The sequence below is a fragment of the Notolepis coatsorum genome (assembly GCF_963971535.1).
Source record: "Notolepis coatsorum genome assembly, chromosome: 2".
NCBI classification, from domain to species: domain Eukaryota; kingdom Metazoa; phylum Chordata; class Actinopteri; order Aulopiformes; family Paralepididae; genus Notolepis; species Notolepis coatsorum.
Window position 1 is genome coordinate 78,131,113 of NC_140166.1, and position 23,591 is coordinate 78,154,703.

The 23,591-nt window shown below is 42.2% G+C and overlaps 1 protein-coding gene across 1 annotated transcript in view; it reads left to right on the forward strand.

Moving 5' to 3' along the window:
- ano5b (anoctamin 5b) overlaps positions 1-23,591 on the forward strand; it is a 129,636-nt gene that overhangs the window by 36,460 nt on the left and 69,585 nt on the right. Inside the window, exon 2 of the mRNA XM_084309171.1 lies at positions 17,373-17,434. Within this exon, the coding sequence (XP_084165297.1) occupies positions 17,373-17,434 (62 nt within the window). The remainder of the gene's footprint in view (positions 1-17,372; positions 17,435-23,591) is intronic.

Sequence of the window (23,591 nt, forward strand, 5' to 3'; positions counted from 1 at the left end):
TGGCAGACGGTCTTATACCGCCCTCTAACGCCTTCGGCCGCTATTGCACTCCATTAGAAACGTTGTAGTTTCTTTTCTTTACCGAGCTGCAGCGTGGGGGCGGGGTCCTAAACACTCGTCGAGCGAGACACTTAACCCCTAACTGCTCCCGATGCGCACGGCAAGCCGCTGTCGGTGTGTGAGTGAATGTGTGAGTGAATGGGTAAAAAATGTGAGGAATAAATTGTAAAGCATTTTGGATAAAAGCGCTATATAAATGCAGCCATTTGCCATTCAGGGATGGATGGATGTGATGATATCTGGTTGAAGGCGTTGCAGTGAGGGCAATGGGCATAGAGACCTGGGGAGTGAGGGTCCACAGCTGCCCAGTGAAGCTCAAACTATCAGGACAAACCCTATTGTGTAGGTTCATAATCTTTGACGGAGGTATCGATTATTTAATAATTTTTCTGTCCCATCCAATGAAGGTAAATGTTTCAACTTAATCTTTGGGAATATGTGTTTTATATCATAATCTTTACTTGTTGCCATGGTAACTTCTACAGTACCCAATCTTTGACTAATCACAAGAGCACAACTACTCTGTTTTTTGTTGTTGTTGTTGTTGTTGTTGTTGTTGTTGTTGTTGTTGTTGTTGTTGTTATGCATATAACAAATGCATATTACATACACAAGAACACAGAACAACATGTGCGCACAAAAGTCAATAAATACTTAATGTAAGAGATCCAAAAAGCAAATATTCCCAGCCTTTTGGCAGAGATGGCCTCATGTTTCCCCTCGGAATGCAGTAAATTCTCATTCTACTCAACACAAAATCACATTTAATTATATTCTTTCAATATGTTTGTTTTGTAGAAAGTCATTCCACTGTTGCCGCCATCTTTAGTGTTGTGGATCCATTCAGAACGACCATAGGATCCGATCCGTCTCCCGCTCATTACTGTATATTATGGTTGGGTACCGAACTCTGTACTTTTAACACTTTCAGTGCCCACGACGTGATAAGACGTTTTATCAGCCCAGTGTTATTATTATTTTTTATCATTCTTTCCAAAAGAAAAGAGGCCTAGAAGCGTGGCTAACGCTAATGGCACGCATACCAGAGGCTAACTGCCTACGAAAACAGGCACAGAGGCACTGAAAGAGGATTTCACCCATCTAATGAACACACTAGACTAGACAAATATCAAGATGTATCCATCAGTGGACCAATTGCATGCTTTTGCAGAGGACAAGAAGCCTTCAGTCAACTCCTTCAGACATTAAGCACCCCCCACAGCCCAAATGGAATGCAAAAAAAAAAAAAATTAAAAATATTATACTTTATTATTATTATTTTTAGTCGACCAATAGTCGACTAACGGCAAATTTTGGCCAATCCTAGTCGACCATCCAAATCCTTAGTCGGGGACGCCTAAATATGTCGCGGCAGCATTATGTAGCAGTAATCCCCCCTTTTTTTAAATCGACAACTAGCTCAACTGGTAGTGCTGCCTTGCTGTGGATCCTGCGGTCTGTTGGTTACAAGTTCGATTCCCTTCAATTTTTATTTATATTTTTTTTTAACGTGCATTCTTTCGCCAGTTAAGTTTAGGCATGTTAACTTTAAGCATTGTTTCGGAGTTGGTTAAGGTTAAGGTTAGGCATTGTTTCGGAGTTGGTTAAGGTTAGAAGGGTTAAGTTTAGGCGCTGTTAAGGAGCTGGTTAAGGTTAGAGTTTGTCTTAGAGAATGGCAATATTCTTTCGGAGTTGGTTATGGTTAAGGTTAAGGTTAGGCATTGTTTCGGAGTTGGTTAAGGTTAAGGTTAAGGTTAGGCATTGCTGCAGCGCGAGGCAATAGACAGCCTATTTCCGCGCTGCAGCTCTCTCGCGCTGCCGCGGTCACATGGGCGTAGTGGCCAATCAGAGAAACGCTAAACACAAGTTGGTTGCCGAAAATATTCACGCGTCGGGGACAGCCCTAAGGAGCTCAGATGTGGAAAAAACCGCCCCCTATCGTCTCCCAGATGGTAATGCTCCCTTTTGGAATGGACTCAATGAAAATGGATGAGAAAAGAAAAATCCGGAATCCACATTTTACTTCTCAGGCATGTAACCCGAGCCGATCGGATTCATTGTGGAGCCTCAGAACAGCGTGGAATACATGTGTACAGTATGTAGCGTTGGATCAATAAAAGCGATCGATTTTTGGAATGGCGATCAGGAATTGGAATGATCTTTTTGGAGAACATCTGATCTGAGGTAAGGAATCTTGGGATAATCAGAGTTGTATTCGCTGAGATCTCAGCGTTTGCCCTATGCAGGGCTGTACGTTAACTTTTTTTGCACATAGCACTGGTGCTACAGAGGTTGATAGTTTTGTAGCACAGGCCAAAATCTTGTAGCACAAGTATAAAACGTGTTATATTTGTAACAGTCACAAATGTGCCTATTGTATTTGTGTTATTTAGTTGCAGTGCCATGTTTGGCTGTCATTTAGTATATCGCCATGTGTTATTATTACTATGATACTCTCATATGCTATTTTCAATTAATATCATAAACAACATAAGGAATATTAGCATAATTTTGAGTGGACTGAAGGAATGAGTCAGCGTTAATAGTTTTAAATGCAAATAATTTATTGAAACATAGAAGAAGTGGGGTTGGTTGGGACACACACACACACACACACAATGGGGGACCCTGATGTAAACAAGACAAACGTCTTTCTCAGGTCTGCATCCCCTTAACAATTGTGTGTATTGAGCCGTACTGTACTGTACCCATTCTGCAATCTGTTAAATAAAGTTTTCATTCATTCATTCACACACACTGTTTCAACTCACCACCCCCGCATCATATTGTAGTCTAGTCTGTCTTCAAACTTCCACTCCTCTCGAAACTTGTTTATATTTGAATATCAACATTATCTGTCCATCCTCAGTTTACTATAATATACTCCTGTCCTGACTAGTGACTTCATCATCTTTCCAAACGCACGCACGCACACACACACACACAGGGAAGGGGAGAGAGTGCCCCCCCATTTCCCTTTCCCCAGTCCACACTGTGTCTGCTGGCTCTGCCTCTGATCAGGATTAGCTTGTTAGCTTGCTAACGTTGTAGTGATTGTAATGGTACATAAACGTTAATTTCGAGCGATGTGCGCATAAAGGAATGGCGACGGTGCAAAGCATGTAGATGCATTTGACCCGTTGCGAGAAAAAAAAACACCACGGACTTATTTCGGGACGTGTAGGCGCACTGCTGTGTTAACGCAGCAGTGCGCAGCAACCGACCAACGCGCTGCTCTGCTTGCAGAAGGCGCACGGATAGGGCGGATATGACTCGTCGAGTTGTCACAAGAGTTTTTTCAAAATAAGATTATCATATGCACCTGAACGTTGCTAGCTTTCGGAGCCTAGCTGGAGCTGCGCGTGGGCAGAAATGAGACCCGCTACAGGATTTTCAAAATAAGAGTATCTATATGAACCGAATCCCTATCGCACCAGTGCTACTGAAGTAAATCCATCCATCGCACAGACCGCTGTTTCTGTAGCACGTGCGATATATATGTCGCACTGTACAGGCCTGGCCCTATGTGTGATCTGTCTGTGTGTGCGCGATCGCTTTGAGGAAATCAGAGAATAGATTTTTCAGATCGCCTATATAGCGTGCATACGTACACAAGGGCTGGGCGATAAAACGATAACGATAACTCGCGATAAATTATTTCCTCGAAATAAACATGAAACGTGGTCGCAAAGTTTCGATATATCGATTTTCCAAGCTTGGATATCAGCACACGCGCACTAACAACCAATCAGTGAAGGAGATGGCGACAGCGAAGGAGACCCACGGTGCACCTCTGGGTAGTAAACAAGGCTGGCTAGGATCATTAGCTTTCACGCCGCTATTTTATAGTTTAAATTTTTATAGTGGGTGTGTGGCGTGAATTCTGAGGGTAACGGTTAGAGTAGTGTGGGGTATGCGGTGGACGTCGTTGCAATGTATTGGGGCAGAACGGAGTATTTTAGGGTGATAGTTAGTACATTGTTGTGGGATACACCGCTTGCTCTGGCTAACTGTGTTAGTTCCATTCTTATAATGCATATGATCCAGTGGCGGTAGGTTGCCCCCTGGTGGAATATAATAATCTATGCACTTGGCCGTGTTTACTGCGTAGAAGAACGGCGCCGGGCATAAGAAGTTAATTAAACTTGACAGAAATTATATCAACGATAATTATCGATATCGAGTGATTATTTTATTATTTTATCGCGATAACGTTTTTGGCCATATCGCCCAGCCCTAACGTACACATAATACTATCGATAATCTAGCGTTTATTTGAAAACGATTCATAAATAGGCCGAAAAATTACAACGTTTTTGTGTATTCTAGAATATTCCAGAAAAGTGCGATTATCATGGAATATTAATATTTTCCTTGAAAACGAGGGCTTTTCAAAATGCTATAAAACGGAAATGAACCGATAAAAAAACAATCCGCTTGGACAATGTTGACTGGAAAACGAGTCATTGATAAGCGACGGGCAGATTAGACACATAGCCATAATTTAAAACATAGATTAGGCGTTATTAACGCTAACATTGAAGTGGATGGTGGGCATTCAAGCACTAAATCGTGCGCCCCCTGCTGGCACTGAAAGTGTTAAGGGTACCGACCGAATTACTCCTCTCTCTCTCTCTCTCTCTCTCTCTCTCTCTCGCTCTCGCTCTCTCTCTCTCGCTCTCTCTCTCTCTCTCTCTCTCTCTCTCTCTACGTTCAATGATTTAAAGTAGCCAAACGTTACACTATAATCTATAAATACTAACTGGATAGTTATATAGTTTATATTCACTATAGATATAAACATTTCATTTCATTATCTGAAATATTCAAAAATCATTAAGTCTGCTATAAGCCATTATCCCTTTGTGTGGGTGTGTGTGTGTGTGCGCGCACGTCCCATCTTTGGAAAGACTAGATGAGGTCAGAGGAGTTTGATAGTATTTACTGGGGATGGCCAGATAATGTTGATATTTAAACTTAAAAATAATAATACATAATAAATGTATAACTTTACATGATCATGCAACATTAAAAAAAAATCGTTGTAGAAACAGTTTGGGAGAGGGAGGTAGGGAGGGGTTTTAGTTTGTGGTGTAATAACAATGTTGAAATTGAGAAGTTTAGACTTTAGTTTAGTTTTACAATAGAAATAATTGTGTTGTTATAATTAAAGTACCGAAAAAAGGTACCAATTAGGTACCGGTATCGATTCCCAGGTACCGGTATCGGTTCAAATGTGAACGGTACCCAACCCTACTGTATATCCACTCTTGAGACGTTTTGGATTCCTGTCACTGGGTGTGTGAGCAGCAGTGTTCAGTACAGTAGCTTATCTCTAGGTCATGACATGATGATATCACAGTGTATTTAGGCTTAACGTATTTATAGTAAGTGGGCTACAAGTTGCTACCAGTGTGCATGATCACAAGTTAATATCCTTGCTAAATTGCAGAGCACTGTAATGTGTGTATCTGGTTGGAAGAGATATAATATATATATATATATATATACTGTTTGTGAGCTTTATTTTTTACTTAAATGGGACATGCATTGCTATTCCTTTCACTATTTGGGCAACTTTACACAATTCCTGTGAGTCTATGGAACACATCTGTAAGTTTTTTTTCAAAAATATTATTTTTTTTCCACAATTTTTTTATCATCCACTTTTATTCGATATTTCTATTCATTACAGGCCCACTGACTCTGCGTTAACATTGGGAATTGCATTGAGAATGCCTAGGTGCAATACCGGCCGCATCACGCTAGACGGAGGTATTGAGCACCCTTTCTACCCTTGTATCTTTCTATGTGGGACAGCCCCACTCGGGTTACATTTGTCCTTGTCGGGCAATACGAACGGTTCTGCCGGTTACATTGAAGCGTGTCAGATATCTCCGATCCATATGTTGTGGTGAAACGACCCCCCACCCCCCTTTCATGCATTCATGATGGAACATAATACCTATAATGTGGATTTGATTCCGGAACAATAGCAGGTTCAGGAAGGAAACGGCAACGTCTACAATGTAATCGACGTATACTGCCATAACTAAGCATTTCATGAATTACCCTAGACCGCTCTAAAACCATACTTGTATTCACCACGGTATAACACGGGAACGTATGGATGGAAAAATGATCTATTTTTTGCATCTTGACCGGAAGAAACTCAATGTCAAATGACTATAGTATTGTATCCATGCCATGGCGATAATATAGAATATAGATTTAGCTCTACAAACAAGGTGACTAAAGGCCTCTACATGCTACAGCAACTTCAAAGCAACTTCAACACAACATCAGCGCGATTTCAGCGCGGTTGTTTTAGAGGGTCTTGTAGACTGTGTTGTGAGGATGTTGCGTACCTTTCACCCAAATCTAACCTAAACAACCGTTGCGTTGATATTGCGTAGCAGTGATTGGTTGGTTAGCGAATGGGGGCGGGGCTGTCATATAATAATATTGGTCCCGCAAAGAATACCATCCTCCATTGTTGTAGCCAGCCAGCTAGCGTTGAACTTGATGCTATTCAATGCTCTATCATACCCAACTAACGTTAATGCCATTCAGAATTTATTAACATAGCTACAACAACACACAGTAACGTTAATATAATTACATGCATCATTGTTTACAATGAACGGACGTTGGGGCAGTTCGAAAGGACTGGACACGGACAAGTTGTATATTAATTTAATATAATAACAGGTAGTTCGAGCTGCATTTTCGTGCCTACAACCACAGCCACAGGGATATACTGTATCCAGCTTTGACAAGCTCTCTCTCCTCCTGCCGATTAAATTCAGCAGCTCTTCCTCGACCTCGAGTGCCTGTAGCTGCCAGCTAACGTTAAAACGAACCTAAAGTTACACAAGCAGAATACATCACAAATACTTCCGGTCGGGGGATTTCAAAATAAATGAGCGACGTCTAAAAGCACCGGAAATACGTTTATTTTGTACATTATCTAACGTTAACACGAACCTAAACTAACTTTAGTTAAACTAACTTTGCGCATCGATGTTGCAGAACCATAAAGGCAGAGTGTCTAAAACACTGTTGCTTTGTCGATGTTGTGGTGCAGTTGCTTTGAAGTTGCTGTAGCATGCAGAGGCCTTAACTCCCATCGTTTACAGCTTGGCACTGGCAGTAGCTACCACAGGATAAGGATAATAGCTGGCAGCCAATGAGTTAACAACACAACTAACATACGTCTTCATACATACACATACATTCAACCTGCAAATTAAAGTGTTTATATAAAAACATATATATACTAAGAGTAAATATATTCTATATACATTTTTAAGACACATTTTACTTAATTTTTGTAAAAAGAAAAACATGGTTGGCTGGCTAATTGTGTATGAATGTCATTCAGCCCCTTCTCATTCAGACTCCAAAGCGCTTTACACTGTAGGTGGAAATAGCCTCCTTCACCACCTCTGCGTGGCACCCGACCTTGGGCCCAATGGCTGAAGGCACATGAATGAAGCTGACGCTTTTATCCAAAGCGACTTACAAGTTATGTACGACAAGTCCTTCATGAAGGGCACAACTCAAATCAGCTGAGTAACAATGTTCATCAAAGTGTTGAGTGCTACAGTGTAGGTTAGTATATTAGGACAAGTGCATGACAGTAAGGTTAATTAGGGTTATTTTAAAATGTTTTATTATTAATCTAAGTCATGTCATAGCAGCACGGGAGGGGGAGGGGAGGTACAGGCAGGGTAATAGAAATCAAAAGGTCTGCTGAAAAGGTGAGACGTTATGTACAATCTAATCGATGATATCACAATGTACAGCCCACCCCGGTATAATATACAGATTATTAGTCAGATTTATTGTCATACAGCACAAGTATAAGTATAAGTACAACGAAAAGAGGTTTGGCATCCAACCAGAGTGCAAATATCCTCTCGTCCAGCATAATTAACCTAAGTCTACTCTGTACAATGTGCTATACTCCACTCCTGAGCCTTGGTCTACTCTGGTATAAATAATCAGATCTAAACTGATTAACAATACATGTACATGTGGTTGTACGAACAAGCCCTGCTAAATATTCCCTCCCACTGTTTTTTTCTTTTTTTTTTATTATCTTTTTCCCCCTCCTTCTTTTTTCCGATTTTTCTCCCATCCCACCCTTCCTGGTTGTTGCGTACTTTCCCCTACTGTTGGTCCGAGAGACCGGAGACTGTCACATGCTTTCCTCCGACGCATGTGCAGCCTGCCGGCAGCCAGCCTGGCCGCGCAGATTCTCACTTTGGAGAGTGTAACGTGTGGGAGGCCGCACTACCTCTCACCAGATCCTACCCTCGCTGAGCAGGCGCCCTGACCGAACTGTAGGGGTCGCTGTCCACAACGCCCAGGACCCACCCGCCAGCTTTCCCACCCTCTAATACTGCCAATTGTATTAGTGTGAACGGCCAGCCAAGCTGGTGACAACGCCAGGAGCTGGATTCGAACACGCGAATCCAGCATCTCCGGCGTTGGTGACGAACGCAATCTCCGCTACGCCACCTGACCGCCCCTCCCACTGTATTGTTATCTTTATTCTAATTAGTGTACAGTCAGCCCCGGCCTATTTTGTTTTATAATTCTATTATATTATATTCTACTTCTATTTTAATTTAGTTTATATTCCATTCTATTTTATTCTACCTTTTTTTATTTCATTCTATCAAATTATTATCAAATTCCGGGGGCGGCTAGGTCATGTAGTGGGCAAGGCACTCGCCACCAATGCAGGAGACGCTGGGTTCGAGCCCAGCTCTCCGCATTGCTATCAGCTTGGCTGGTCGTTCATACTAACACAATTGTCAGTGTTAGGGGGTGGGAAAGCTGATGGGTGGGGATCGGACGTTGTGGACAGCGACTCCTACAGGTCGGTTGGTGCGCCTGCGCAGCAGAATCAGGAAGCGACGGGGGCGGCGTGTCCCTCCCACGCAGACCCCCGCCGCTGAGAGATCGTGCTGTTCAGGTGAAAAGATGCGACGGCTGTTTCCTCGAGTACCGGAGGAGACACATGATGTAAGGCTTCGTCCACATTGCAGCCGGCCTGTGGGAGGCACGGCCTAACAACGTTCGAGACAGGGGAGGGTAGAATTGGACGATACGAAAATTGGGATGGGAAAAAAAAAAATAGAAAATGGGAGAAAAAAGTTGATACAAAAAAAAATATTATCAAATTCCTTGTATGTGTGTAAACTACTTGGCAATAAAGACCTTTCTGAAGATTTAAAGGAAAACTAGCTTATTTGCCATCTACCCTGGAGTTAGACAAGAACATACCTTTTTCTTCTCTGTGCATGCAGTAGGAGTAGGAAGACGCGCACCGTTAGCCTAGCTTAGCGTCAGTCACTGGAAGTAGGTTCCTCCATTAGCCTAGTTCCCAACGTCTTCCTACTCCACGCACAGAGAAGACAAAGGTATGCATCTTCTTGTCTAACTCCAGGGTAGATGGCAAATAAGAAAATTTCCCAAAATGTTGGAGTTTTCCTTTAAGAATCCGCGTGCGGCCGTGCGCAGGGTTCAGTAAGAGCCGATCCATTTTAACGGCTCTCCGGCTCTCCTGCCGTTGGCGTATGGCGGGTCCTCGCCCGCGGTCATGGAGCCCGGCGGCTGCCGGCACAGAGAACCGACCGAGGCTGATCTGCGGCGTGTCTCTGGGTGAACTCGCACACCGTAGCCTGTAATCTCTCCTCTAGCCTCCCTTTGTGCCCTTCATAGACTGGCTGGAGTCTTATCTCTCTTTAATTATAGACCCTGCTCTCTCTTTATAGACCCTGCTCTCCAGTTAGCAACACAACACGCCGCTGGCCCTCCTCCTCCTCCTCCTCTTGTTTGCTCAGCCTGGTGGGCCTCTGATAACAGACGGACTGTGCACAGCTGCACCAGAACCATCAGCAGCACGCGGTCCCACGCGGCCTCACAAGGTCCACACGGCCCCTCGCGGCCCCTCACGGGCACCGGAGGGGCATTCCTCTGTGCGGCGGTGTCACGTGTGGTCCTCCGCGGAGGTCAGGGATTCTTACGCCCCAATTCATGCGCCTCGTTATCCCCCCCCCCCCCCCCCCCCCCCCCCCTACTACAGTGAGTCACCGTGCGCTGCTGAAGGACTACGGTTCCACCGCCTCCCGTCGCTGCCTCTCATTGGCTCATGACGTATTCTTTCACACGCCCCCCACGTTCGCCGTGGCTAATCGGAGGAGGTTTTGCTGGTGTGTGTGTGTGTGTGTGCAGGGAGCGAAATTAACTTTTTGACTCACCGGCCAGTGGCGGGTAGATGGGAAGAGTCTACCCGCCAAGCATATTTCTTACCTGCCAATATATATTTTATATATACAATTTAAAAAAAAATAAAATATATATTATATAATCATACTTGTAGTTGTATTATCTGCGAGACATCGCCACCACGCAATAAGTCAAAATGCTTGCTATCTGCAAACAGCTCCACTGTCTGTTTTGGCTGTGTTGCTCTTCTAGAAAAATAATCCTTTCAGGGTTGCCTATTGAAATACTGTACACTTTCCTGATTAATTGAAATGGGGGACCCTGATGTAAACAAGACGAAAGTTTTTCTCTGGTCTGCATCCCCTTAACAATTGTGTGTATTGAGCTGTACTGTATTGTACCCATTCTGCAATCTGTTAATAAAGTGTTCAATCAATCAATCAATCACACCTCCAGTACAGAAACATTGTTTGAGTTTGCGTGTCAGGTAGACCGACAGTCGAGTCTGCCAATTACATCACATCGCTTGCACTCCGGTGCTGCAGCTGGACCCATTGCCCACCTCTGCTGTTGATAACGCTAGCCAAGTTATTATACACACAGATACACAGTGGGCCAGTGACTTTGGTGTAGGGGTGTAACAATGCATCGATCCTAAGGGGGAAATTCAACTGCATCGATTTGAAAATGTTAGAATAGATTATCGCAATTTTAATGTGTACGGGTTTCCGTTAGAAAAAATTGTTGCCGGTCTCCGTGACCTGCAAGATTTCAATCTACCGGACAAATGAGATTAATTCCGGTCATAGTTTATTGAGTTTTAAAACAATTGATAGGCAGGCTATATAAAGAATGTCATCCTCAAGGCATGTAGATTTATAATATTATTACTTAAAACTAGGCTACTTTTGCGTATACAGTCATTAATTAATATATTCCAAATAAAATAAGTCCCTCGATACTCCATGCTGCTGCTGACTTGAAATAAAATAGACCGCGTATCTGTGGGCAGTCGGTCCGACACTAAACAGCAGTCTGTTATAATCACATTTTTATGAGCTAACGAATTCCGTTATATTGGACATTTGTATTAATTATATCAAGCGAAGAACTGAGAAAGCAGAGAGACGGCAACATTATCGTGGTTTGCGTGACGACTCTCTCCACCTCGCAACGACTTATTTGCAAAGAGTATGGCGCTGCAGAGAAGCTGATTTAGCTGTTATTGGCTCTTTTCTGGGAACCGCACAGCAGCGCCCCCCACCCAACATTGGCTGAAAATGGCTGAATTGGAGTACTGCTGGAATACTGCATTGTGCTGTTGCCTCTCTGGCTCTGCAGCTTCACATGCACTCGCACACCCAGCACTAAGCTCTCGCTGACGACGTCGTTGTCATTATTAGAAGCAACGAGGAAACAAATGTAATGATCGTTTCGTTCATCGCATAGGCTATTTAATTTTAGCCTATTTTAATACAATTCAAATAATCAAATTGTGCTTAGACTCAGGGAATTATTTTCACCGGACATTAAGACCGGAGATATTAAATATGTCGGACTTAAACAGATTTTGCCGGTCAAATACCGGTAATTACCGGCTAACGGAAACGCTGGTGTACACGTTATGCTATTGTCATGTCCGTTACAGCCAACACACCGACATACGCTACTGCATCAACGTTATGATTAACAAAGCAAGGCATTCGTTTTGTTGCATTAACGTTATATTACTATTGCTATCGATAAATCTAGGTGTTCTAAAATCTATTGCTATTGGTAAGAGAGACTATAATAAGTTGGTGTCTCGGAAAACGAGAGCCCTGATCGCGGAGTTTCAGGAAGTAAACAAGAAAAATGAGAGCTTCCGATTGGTCATTTGCTTTATTTCCCATGAAACCAGTCACTTCACTCTACTGTGATTGGACCGTTGGCTTGAGTGCAATGTGGGACTTGTAGTTTTTTAACGATCTCGCAGCGGAGGAAAAAAAAGACGAGAGAGGCTATAATCTGTATTCGCACAGCGTGCGCGTAATTGATTTTTACCGTTCGCATACAAATATTTTTAGGGGCCTGCTTATGAACTACACGTCTACACGCCACACGGCGGGCAGCCCTCTAAGTGTCATGCGCCAAAGGTAAAAACAGACCGCCCCTGGCGGGCGGCGGGCTTTAGTTTCGGTCCCTGTGTGTGTGTGTGTGTGTGTGTGTGTGTGTGTGTGTGTGTGTGTGCGTGTGTGAGGGTCTTTGGGAGTCATGTAAGGAAAGCGAGGTCTTGTGGTTCAGTAGCTGTCCTCGCTTCTGACCCCCCCCCCCCCCCCCCCCCCCCCCCCCCTCTCATGGATCTCTCCATGTCCATCCCAGCAGGCACACACACACACACACACACACACACACACACACACACACACACACACACACACACACACACACACACACACACACACACACACACACACAGGAAGCACAGTTTCCCAGCCTTCAGAAACAACAAACGCAGGCAGTGAGCTCTCCTGCTGCATGAGCACATTCCCACTGCCAGGCCTGCCAGGGGAGAGGAGGGATACTGGAATGCTGTGTGCCATTGTGTTAGAGAGAGAGTGGGAGAGGTGTGTGTGTGTGTGAATTTGGCTCTCATTGTCTCTCGTTTTTTTGTCTTTCTGTTATAGGGATGCACCGATATGAAAATTTTGGCCGGCGATGACCGATATTATCTGTATAAATAATAAAATGCATTTCTATGATTTTTGATGTACTATTTCTGTACTGAAACAATGTTGGCCCACAATCCTGTGCTGCGCAATGTCACGTGCAAGTAATGTTGCCCAAACAAACTCTGGGTGGCCAAGAAAAGAAACACACACACAACAGCAGCTAGAAATAACCGTTGGTTGTTCCCCAGCCGGTATACAGTTGTTCTCCCAGCCGGTATACAGTTTTTTTTTTAAAGTTTTTTTTTAGTTTATTTGACAATTATTATTTAAAATACATTACATGTTACAACAAGTCATGCATCCTACAATTATCAAGGATAGCACAAAGAAGTCACAGACTTATTTCCATTGTGGTCCTTGGTCTCAGCAGCACATAGTATTTACATAAACATGTATTACACATATTATCAGTCTTTTAGTATATTGCTAAAAATATAATTAAAAAGTCAAATACAACATTATTAATAAAAAATATGTACAAAATGTATGGACACACTAAAACTACACTACATTAACACATTGAGTGCCAACGACGAGATTTGTCGTGCTAACTTTTTTTAACTCGTGCTAACTTTTTTTTTTATTGTTATTTCTTTTATTAGCCATATCCATAAATTTTTCATCCATCCAGCCTGACTTTATCATTGTGAGTGGGTCTGAGCTCGAAAAGGGCAAATACCGCCGCCTATCATCGGTAATGCACATCATTGGATTGGATTGGCCGGGGTTGTGCATCAGAAAAAAAGTCCGGTCCGGGGTTTTCCCATCTCGGGCAAGCAGTATCGTGTTACTTACCAGATTGACTGAGGACCCTCAGAGCAGCAGCGATTATGTGTTTCGGACTATAACGTTGGATCAATAAACGTGATCAATATTTGGAATGGCGATCAGGAATTGGATTAATCTTTTTGCAGAACATCTGATGTGAGGTAAGGACTCTATTTTACCAGTATTGGGTTAATCAGATGTTTTTTTCCCAGCCATCGCAGCGTGTGTGTGTGTGTGTGACGTTAGCGCTGACCAGGTCATGGATAATAGATTTTTCAGCCCGCTTCTCTAGCGTGCATAAGTACACATATACGATCGATAATCTAGCGTTTATTTGAAAACGATTAATAAATCAGCCGAAAAATTACAACGTGTTTTGTGTATTCCACTAAAGAGCTATTATCGCGGAATTTCTCTGGAATTACTAGAACTCTCAAACTATACTCGTATTCAAAACGGTATAAAACGGAAATGTACCAATGAAAAAACTATCCGTTTCGTACACGTTGACTGCAAGCAAGTCATTGGTAAGCGAGGGGTGTTTTAGACCCATAGCCATAATTTAAGATATAGTTTAAGCCTTTGCAAATTTCCCCGACCTCCCATTGACTTCAGCGCTGGCACGGAACGGCCATAATATGGTCAAAGGGGCGTGGCACTCAATGTGTTAAAACAGGAAGCTTCCCGAGTTACTCTGGGACATTTTCTAAGAGCCATTTCCTAACGTTCACCTTGAAACTATACAGCAGGGGTCTCAAACTCGCGGCCCGCTGGATGATATTTTGCGGCCCCCAGATGATTTCCACAAAAAAATAAAAAAAATATTTCCCCATTTTTTTTTTTTTTTTTTTTCAGTCATGTCATCACAAACACTGGCATTTAAAGGGTACAAATAAAAAAAAGTCCTGCACCAGAATGCAGGAAATTATGTCTTTGTAACACAAAATCTCCTGGTGGGGGACCCCCCGCTTAAAAAGTGGCCTGACTGGGGCTATATTTCGCACTATATTTCCTGGCCTGAATGATTTCCCCAGTCTGGCCCTGGTTAAAAGCCTCCAATGCTTATTAGTGTGTGTGCGTTTGAACGTTTGCATGTTTCAACCATACATTTCCATACAAATTTACAAAAATACTTGAAACCCTTTTTGTGTGGAATATTTGATGCGGCCCAACCTCACCCAGACTCTACCTCCAGCGGCCCCCATGTAAATTGAGTTTGAGACCCCTGCTATACAGGTTCAAGATCTGTTTGGTGGTCAAAGGCAACTCATTCCACTCCTGTGCTCCTGTGTGAGCAAATGAGCACTGTCCCATCTTTGTTCTACACCTTGGAGGATGCAGGTTTGCTACGCTAGATCTCGTTCTGTGGCTGTGTGATTCCCTAACACTAGGAAAATAGTTGCTAAAATATTTGGGGGCCCTATTATTTATTATTTTGTGTACCATGTTCCCCAGCCGCCGGTATACAGTATGTTTGCCGATATATATATCTGTCCCTGCTTCCTGTGTCTCCATGCCTCTGTCTCTGTCTCTCCTTCTTTCTTTCTTTGAATGGGAACTGTACATTGCCCCTGTTTATTTTTTCTAACTTTTTTATTGCATTTTCCATTATTCAGACAGTCTCTTTACATGTTTTCCACATCACATCATTGTGATACAAAACTGAAAGGATAGGAAAACCAACCTGAAAAATCAAATAAACTAAACAGAAATACAGGCCAGCACATCCCTCACTTTGATCATATAATCAGTCGTTACATGTTAAGGTTACACATATCTACTGTATAATTACTGTATAAAATGCACCGAGAATATAAATCTGACACAAGATATCCTGACTTTTATTTACCCATCATTATCAAATGGGGACCCCAAGTATTTTTGAACACATTATTATTATTATTAACTTTGTGTATAAGTTGCTCAAAAGAGGCTAATCTAGCAAGCTCATCATTCCACTCTCTGAAGCTGATTTTCTCTGTTGATTTCCAGTGCCTCAATACATTGCCCCTGTTTCTATATGATAACTACCGTTTTCCAGCAGTTCCACTATGCAACATATCATCCCCCCCTTTGAACATGTTCCACGGCAGTCTCCTCTCACGGGGGAAAAGTGCAGTAAAGGGAAGCAGATGTGTTGCAACGGTCACGTCCTTCAGTGACTCGGGTCAAAACAAAGTCACTTATAAGGGCCTTACGAGAATCACATGGACACAACCAGGCAGCAAACATGCATAATTAAAAGCCGTTTCCACGTTTAGAAGGTGCTCTCAGGTATCAGACTCCAGACACCTTTGCTATGGAGTCTTGAAGCCAGAAGGGTATAAAGTAGGCTTTGACCATCTCCCAGGAAAAGCCTCTCAATAAAAAGGTGCACTATACCATACCGTTTCGGTTAAGGGGGGGGGGGTTGTTTACACTGCATTTCATACATTCTTGTCTTTATGCCATCATCACACATGAAAAGAACATAATTTTGAGGCACCTTGAACCGAACGTAAGTCTAGATGAAACTGAATTGTGGACAACCACAGCGAGGCAGTAACACATCAGGTAGCTTTCTAGCTTCACACAGTGAGGCCGTAACACATCAGGTAGCTTTCTAGCTTGACACAGTGAGCCAGTGACCCAGTTATCCTTGGCCGACTCATCCCATAATATTAGCTCTGTACGGCAGAACCTTAACTCTGTTCATTCAGGCTATGATGCCCAGATCAACCGTGTCCCCTAGGGACCTCTTAGAATAGCTGAAACATACTCCAGAAACTCTTAAATCCTGAAACATACTCCCAGACACAATTCTTTTTCACTACTGGGCAGTCCGGTAGAGAGAGAGAGAGAGAGAGAGAGAGAGAGAGAGAGAGAGAGGGGAAGAATGGGAGACAGAGCAGGGGGAAGACATTCGGCAATGGACGCCGGGTCCGGGAATCGAACCCGGGTCGGCCGCTTCGTGACGCAGCGCGTTACATGGTTCGCCACTTGGGCGCCCACTCCCAGACACTCTTAAATGCTGAAACATACTCCAGACACTCTCAAATCCTGAAACATACTCCAGACACTCTTAAATGCATCAGACACTTTATTATGAATCTGTATGCCTATGAGTATTTACTTTATTTGCTTACTTACATTTTCATTTAGTCTTTTAGCTGACGCTTTTATCCAAAGCGACTTACTGTACAAGTTCTGTACGACAAGTCATCAGGAAGGGCACAACTCTATCAGCTGAGTAACAATGTTCATCAAAGTGAGTGCTACAGTGTAGGTTAGTGTATTGGGACAAGTGCATGACAGTAAGGTTAGTTAGGGTTAGATTTTTTTTTAAATATATATATATATATATATATATATATATTTTCAGATAATGGTTGAAGACGTGCGTCTTTAGTCCACGGCGTCTTTAGTCCACGGCTTACTTTGTGTATTCTTTCCACGTCTATGCTGATGAGTATTATACTGTACCGGTATGTATGTGTATGATTGTCGTTTACCCGTGTGCTTTAAATACAAAAAATGTATTACCTGCAAATTATGCCCCTGTATTGTTGTGCGCTTTGTTTTAATCCTTCTGTAATTGTGTTTTTTCTGCAGAGGATAACAATGGAAACGGACTCACCTCCTTATCTGACAGAGATGTGCCTGGGCCCACAGAGGTCAGTCTCACAGCCGTGTAAATATAGATGCATCACACACACACGCACACACATGCACACACACACACACACACACACGCACACACACATGCACAACAGTCATGGCTCCCATGAGTCATGGAATGTCAAGAAAACTGATTCTGAGAAAGCTACTCCTTAGAGGGAAAGTATGTAACATTTTACATTATGCCACTCATTTCTATGAGGTATTTGTTGGTTGTTTTGGAGGCATTATGTGTTTAACCTACTTGGGATTATGCCAGTTCTTCTGACCGTATCGTGTGAAATCTGTCTAGTTACAGTACACAGCCTTGGAGCATTATTTTAATGAGTGGGAATCCTGCTTAATTTAACACACAAGCACGCATACATACAGTACATAGTATATTACACACACATATACACACACACACACACACACACACACACACACACACATATACACACACACACACACACACACAAACATATACACACACAAACACACATATACACACAAACACACACACACGCTTGTTGACATGGGTCTGGGAGGGGTCTGGGAGGAGGAGGGGGAGGGGCAGTGTGCAGCAGCAGCAGCTGTGTGTCTGAGAGAGAAGTCAGCGAGTGAGAACTCCGCTAAGAATTGGATCATGTTTTTCGATCGGTTTTCACGATCGGCGAAAATAAAGCATTTTTGGAATTCACAGATCTCATATTTATACTGAATATCGGCCGATACCGATCGCTGGCCGATCGATCGGGGCATCCCTAATATATACACACACACATACATATATACATGTACACACACACACACACACATATATACTAGGGATGCCCTGATCACGGCCGATACCGATCGTTTTTTGGTTTTATAATTTATATTTTTTTAATATATAATAAAAAATTTTTTTTTAATAAAATATATATATTATATAATTATACTTGTAGTTGTATTATCTGCGAGACATCGCCACCACGCAACAAGTCAAAATGCTCGCTATCTGCAAACAGCTCCACTGTCTGTGTGTATACTCTGCTTTGGTCAAATCACATTCAGCATGCCCTCAGCTAGCCCCTTTCGTGACTGCGATGCAAGCCAGGGGCTCGAATACCTATCGAATCAATGTTATAAGACATTAATATCAGGAGCTATCTGTAGCTACTGCTAGCCGGCTAGATAACGTTAAGACAACGCCTCAGTGAACTATTTAGTTTACTGGGACATTTCATTTAAACAGTGAGCTAACGTGAGCTAACGTTAGCTACCTAGCTAACGGAGGTATCATGCACTTGACTATTGCTGAAGCATTTGTTGATATCAGGAGCTATCAGTAGCTAGCCAGCTAGATAACGTTAGACAATGCCTCATGTATTAAACTAAACGTGAATAGTTGACTGGGTAATTTTGTTTAAACAGTAACGTTAGCTAACAGAGGTCGCATGCACTAGAGCAGACTATTGCCTCTGTTGACACGGGTCTGGGAGGGGGAGGGGGGGAGGGGCAGTGCGCTGCAGCAGCAGCTGTGTGTCTGAGAGAGAAGTCAGCGAGTGAGAACTCCGCTAAGAATTGGATCATGTTTTTCGATCGGTTTTCACGATCGGCGAAAATAAAGCATTTTCGGAATTCACCAATCTCATATTTATACTGAATATTGGCCGATACCGATCGCTGGCCGATCGATCGGGGCATCCCTAATATATACACACACATACATATATACATGTACACACACACACACACACACACACACACACACACACACACACACACACACACACACACACACACACACACACACACACACACATACATATACACACACACATACTTAAACTAGGGATGTCCGATATTATCGGCCTACCGATTAGGGATGGGTACCGTTCACATTTGAACCGATACCGGTACCTGTGATCGATACCGGTACCCAACGGTACCTTTTTTCAGTACTTTAGTCTCTAAAATTCTTATCTACCTACCTCAGTTGTAAAAGAAATATCCAAACTTAATATTGAATAAATAAATAATGTATTATTATTACTTTATTGGTATTTACATCTTACTGATGTAAAGTATTTTACAACTGATTAAACAAATAAACAATATAGCAGCAATGAACTACTCTGCTATTCTAGCAGTTATTTTCGCTCCACCCCCGCTTTGGAGAAGACCCGCTCTGCGGTGTGTGTGTGGCTTGTTTACCGACGTCACATCCTCTACTCTTCTGTCCTGAGTTGTGCCGGCTTGCACTGTAGCCCTAGGAGCTAACGTTATGTCCGACGGTTAGCTAACGTCAGCTTAAGAACGTTAAACGGGTTACAAATATGTGAAACTATTGAAGGAGTAAGCCGACCGCTAAAAATAAAACCCACCGCGGCAGCGCGAGCACATAACAAAATAAAGTGTCAAGAGGAGTGGAAGTTTGGAGATAGACAGTAGTGTTTCAAGAGACTGGCTACAGTAATATGATGCTGGGCTGTAGTGATGAGTTGTTCCGTGTGGCGCAAGTATGTAAAAAAGAAAAACAGAAACAACACGTTTGTCATCTGTAGTAAATAAATGAAGCTGGAATCCATTCGTGACCATGAACAGAGCCAGTGTCCCATTGTGTCCCGGATTCAATCTCCTCTCCTCTAAAGACACTCTGTGGCTAGGCTAACAGCCATGTCAGACAGAGCAGACGTGGAAACTGAACTGAGCTACACTTTCTAACAACCTGCCCACTACCAAGATATCAGAGACATATACTCCCCAGTCCCCATGAATTGCAAACACCCAAAGAGAGAGGCTCATTAGGTTTGCATTTCTTTGCATCAAAGATGCTACAATCTTCAGCTTTCAAAAAGATGCTGTGTTTGACCAAGTGTTTCCTCAAGTTGCTTGTATTACCCTTCCCTGCTTTGCACGTCGCGTTACAAATGTTGCAGAGAGCGTTGTCAACATCTATTTTCATAAAGTGTAACCACACTTGCGACCGTTTTTTACTTGCCATATTGCCTTGCCCCGACTGCTTTACCTAGTCAAATCCTAAGTAAACATGTATTGTGCGCAACTGCGCACATGGCGTTCGTGCGGTTTCGTTTAGCGATAAACGAAACCTTGACGTCATCGGACTTAACATATATATACATATTTTTTTGTATAAAATACATTTCGTATACACTTTGATTGCCTAAGGCTAAATTCATGATATACCATCCGTTGCCAGCTCTATTTAACATGGAGAAGTTCCCCTTCTTTGCAGGGCTATAACTTTTTAAATTCTATTGCTAGATTGACATTATTAGGGCCCATTCAAGGTCCTATATGTATTGTTCATGGTGTAGCAACGTTAAACTTTTTCATTCACATATTCATACTAAAATATGATCTAAAGTATAAGTATGTTTTCATCTCTTTCTGCAGCTTTCTCCAGAACGTGATTTATAGCCCCAAATGCATTATATTGATGATGAAATACAGTTTGATAGCAATCGGCGCGATATAAAAAATTCCAACTGGACGGACTTCTGGAAGTTACTACACGTCATCTGATGTTGACCGGATGGGCGAGGGGGCGTTTATAATTCCGTGGGCAGCATTATACCATTCATCTAATGTGGGTCATATGTTCATCAGATCAGTTAGTATCAAACACGGTAATATTACACGCTAAAACTCACCCCAGTCTCCTCGGGCCGTTGGGCGATCAGCGTGGGGTAGACAGTTTTCCATTATGGGATGTCGAAATACCCGGTCCATTTCCAGGTTGTATAATAGTATATACGTCCAAATCATGTTGTTTATCGAGTTATTGGCAACGGATCGCTATGTATTGTGTCGAGATCGAGTCCCGGGACCTATAGCGAGTGCCCGGAAGTAATATGGGTGATCACCACTTCATCCACATGACTTCCTGTTTGGCGCTTCTGCCGATCGGCCACCAGATGGCGCTCTTGAACCGCTAGAGGATTGAGAGGAGCTCAGAACTGTGTGTGAAGGCTGCAGAGGGGAAATATGATTCCGATCACAGATTTTTGAAATATTGATATTAAAGACGAGTTAGGGCGTCCTCTGCAACTTTAGCATGGCTAGGAAAGACGCCTAAACACGTTTTCAGCACTTAAAGTGTTAAAAAAAATTATAATAATCATAAAATTATTTTTTCTTTTTTGTTTGTTTTTTAAATACAGACAACAGTATCTCACGTGAATCGATACTCGGTAGTACCGACGTGTTTAGGTAAGTACCTTTAAAAGTACCGAATTCGGTACCCATCCCGACTACCGATATTATCGGCCTACCGATATTGGCATTCAAATGTAACATAGGAAATTATCGGTATCTGTTAAAAAAAAAGAGATTTTAAATATATATATTTTCTTTAAACATTTATTTAACCTTTATTTACCCAGGCAAGCAAGTAAGAACACATTTTTATTTTATTTATTGTCAAAAGTATGCATATTGTTGTGTTAATTCTACAACAAGAGATATGTAATGTTAATTACCTGAAATTATTCCGAAACCCTGCATATATCGGTATCGGTTGATATCGGTATCGGAAATTAAGAGGTGGACAATATCGATAATATTGGATATCGGTAAAAAAGTCAATATCGAACATCCCTAACTTAAACACATGCAGTCTCTCAACGAGAGTTGTGGCTCCGCCCCCGACCACTAAGAACCTAGGCGTGGTCCTTGACGACCGGCTGGACTTCTCTCTGCTCACATCACCTTATCAACCAGAACCTGCAGATTCTTCCTGAGCAACGCTCTGCTAGCTGGTCTTAGCGGCTTGCTCCACCAAGGTGCTCCGACTCACACACAATGCAGTGGCCCGCCTGATCACCAACCTACCAAAGTCAGCCCACAGCACGTCCCCACTTCTCAGAGAGTGAGTGGTGCTGGAGTCCCACTGTCGCACTAATCCACTTCAAGGTTCTTGACCTGGCATACCGTGCAGAGTGGGGAACGATTTCCCTCCTACCTCCGGACATCGGTCTCTAACGACACACCCTCAAGACCCCTACGCTCTGCATGTTCCGGCCGCCTGAGACCCACTTCTATCCGGGCTCTTTGGGGGGTTATTGAAGCAGGCTATTCTCTGTCCTCGCTACACAACGGTGGAATTAACTCCCCACCACAGTCAGGACAGCTGAAACCTGCATAATTTTCCACCATCAACTAAAAACGTGCAAAAAAACGTTTATATTTTACTATTATGTACTATGCTGCATTGCTACTATGCCTATACTACTACCTACTAATAGTACTATGTTAATATTTCTATACTACTACTACCTACTATGTTAATATGTCTACTACTACCTACTATGTTAATATGTCTATATTACTACCTACTATGTTAATATGTCTATACTATTACCTACTATGTTAATAAGTATACTACTACTACCTACTATGTTAATATGTCTACTACTACCTACTATGTTAATATGTCTATATTACTACCTACTATGTTAATATGTCTACTACTACCTACTATGTTAATATGTCTATATTACTACCTACTATGTTAATATGTCTACTACTACCTACTATGTTAATATGTCTATATTACTACCTACTATGTTAATATGTCTACTACTACCTACTATGTTAATATGTCTATATTACTACCTACTATGTTAATATGTCTATACTATTACCTACTATGTTAATAAGTATACTACTACTACCTACTATGTTAATGTCTATACTACTACTTACTATGTTAATATGTCTATACTACTACTACCTACTATGTTAATGTCTATACTACTACTACCTACTATGTTAATATGTCTATACTACTGATTTGATTTGATTTGATATTTTTTATTTTCGTGTCTTACATACAGATGTATGCCCAGCCCATATGGGCTTACAAGACACATAACAATAAGTATATAATAATATACTTTACCAATTACTTAACAAATTACATAGACCAAGATGGCCATAATACTACTACCTACTATGTTAATATGTCTATACTACTACTACCTACTATGTTAATATGTCTATATTACTACCTACTATGTTAATATGTCTATACTATTACCTACTATGTTAATAAGTATACTACTACTACCTACTATGTTAATGTCTATACTACTACTTACTATGTTAATCTATGTAGGGCTGTCTTAAATACTTCGAAGCTTCGTTCGGTGGGCATGGGATTCG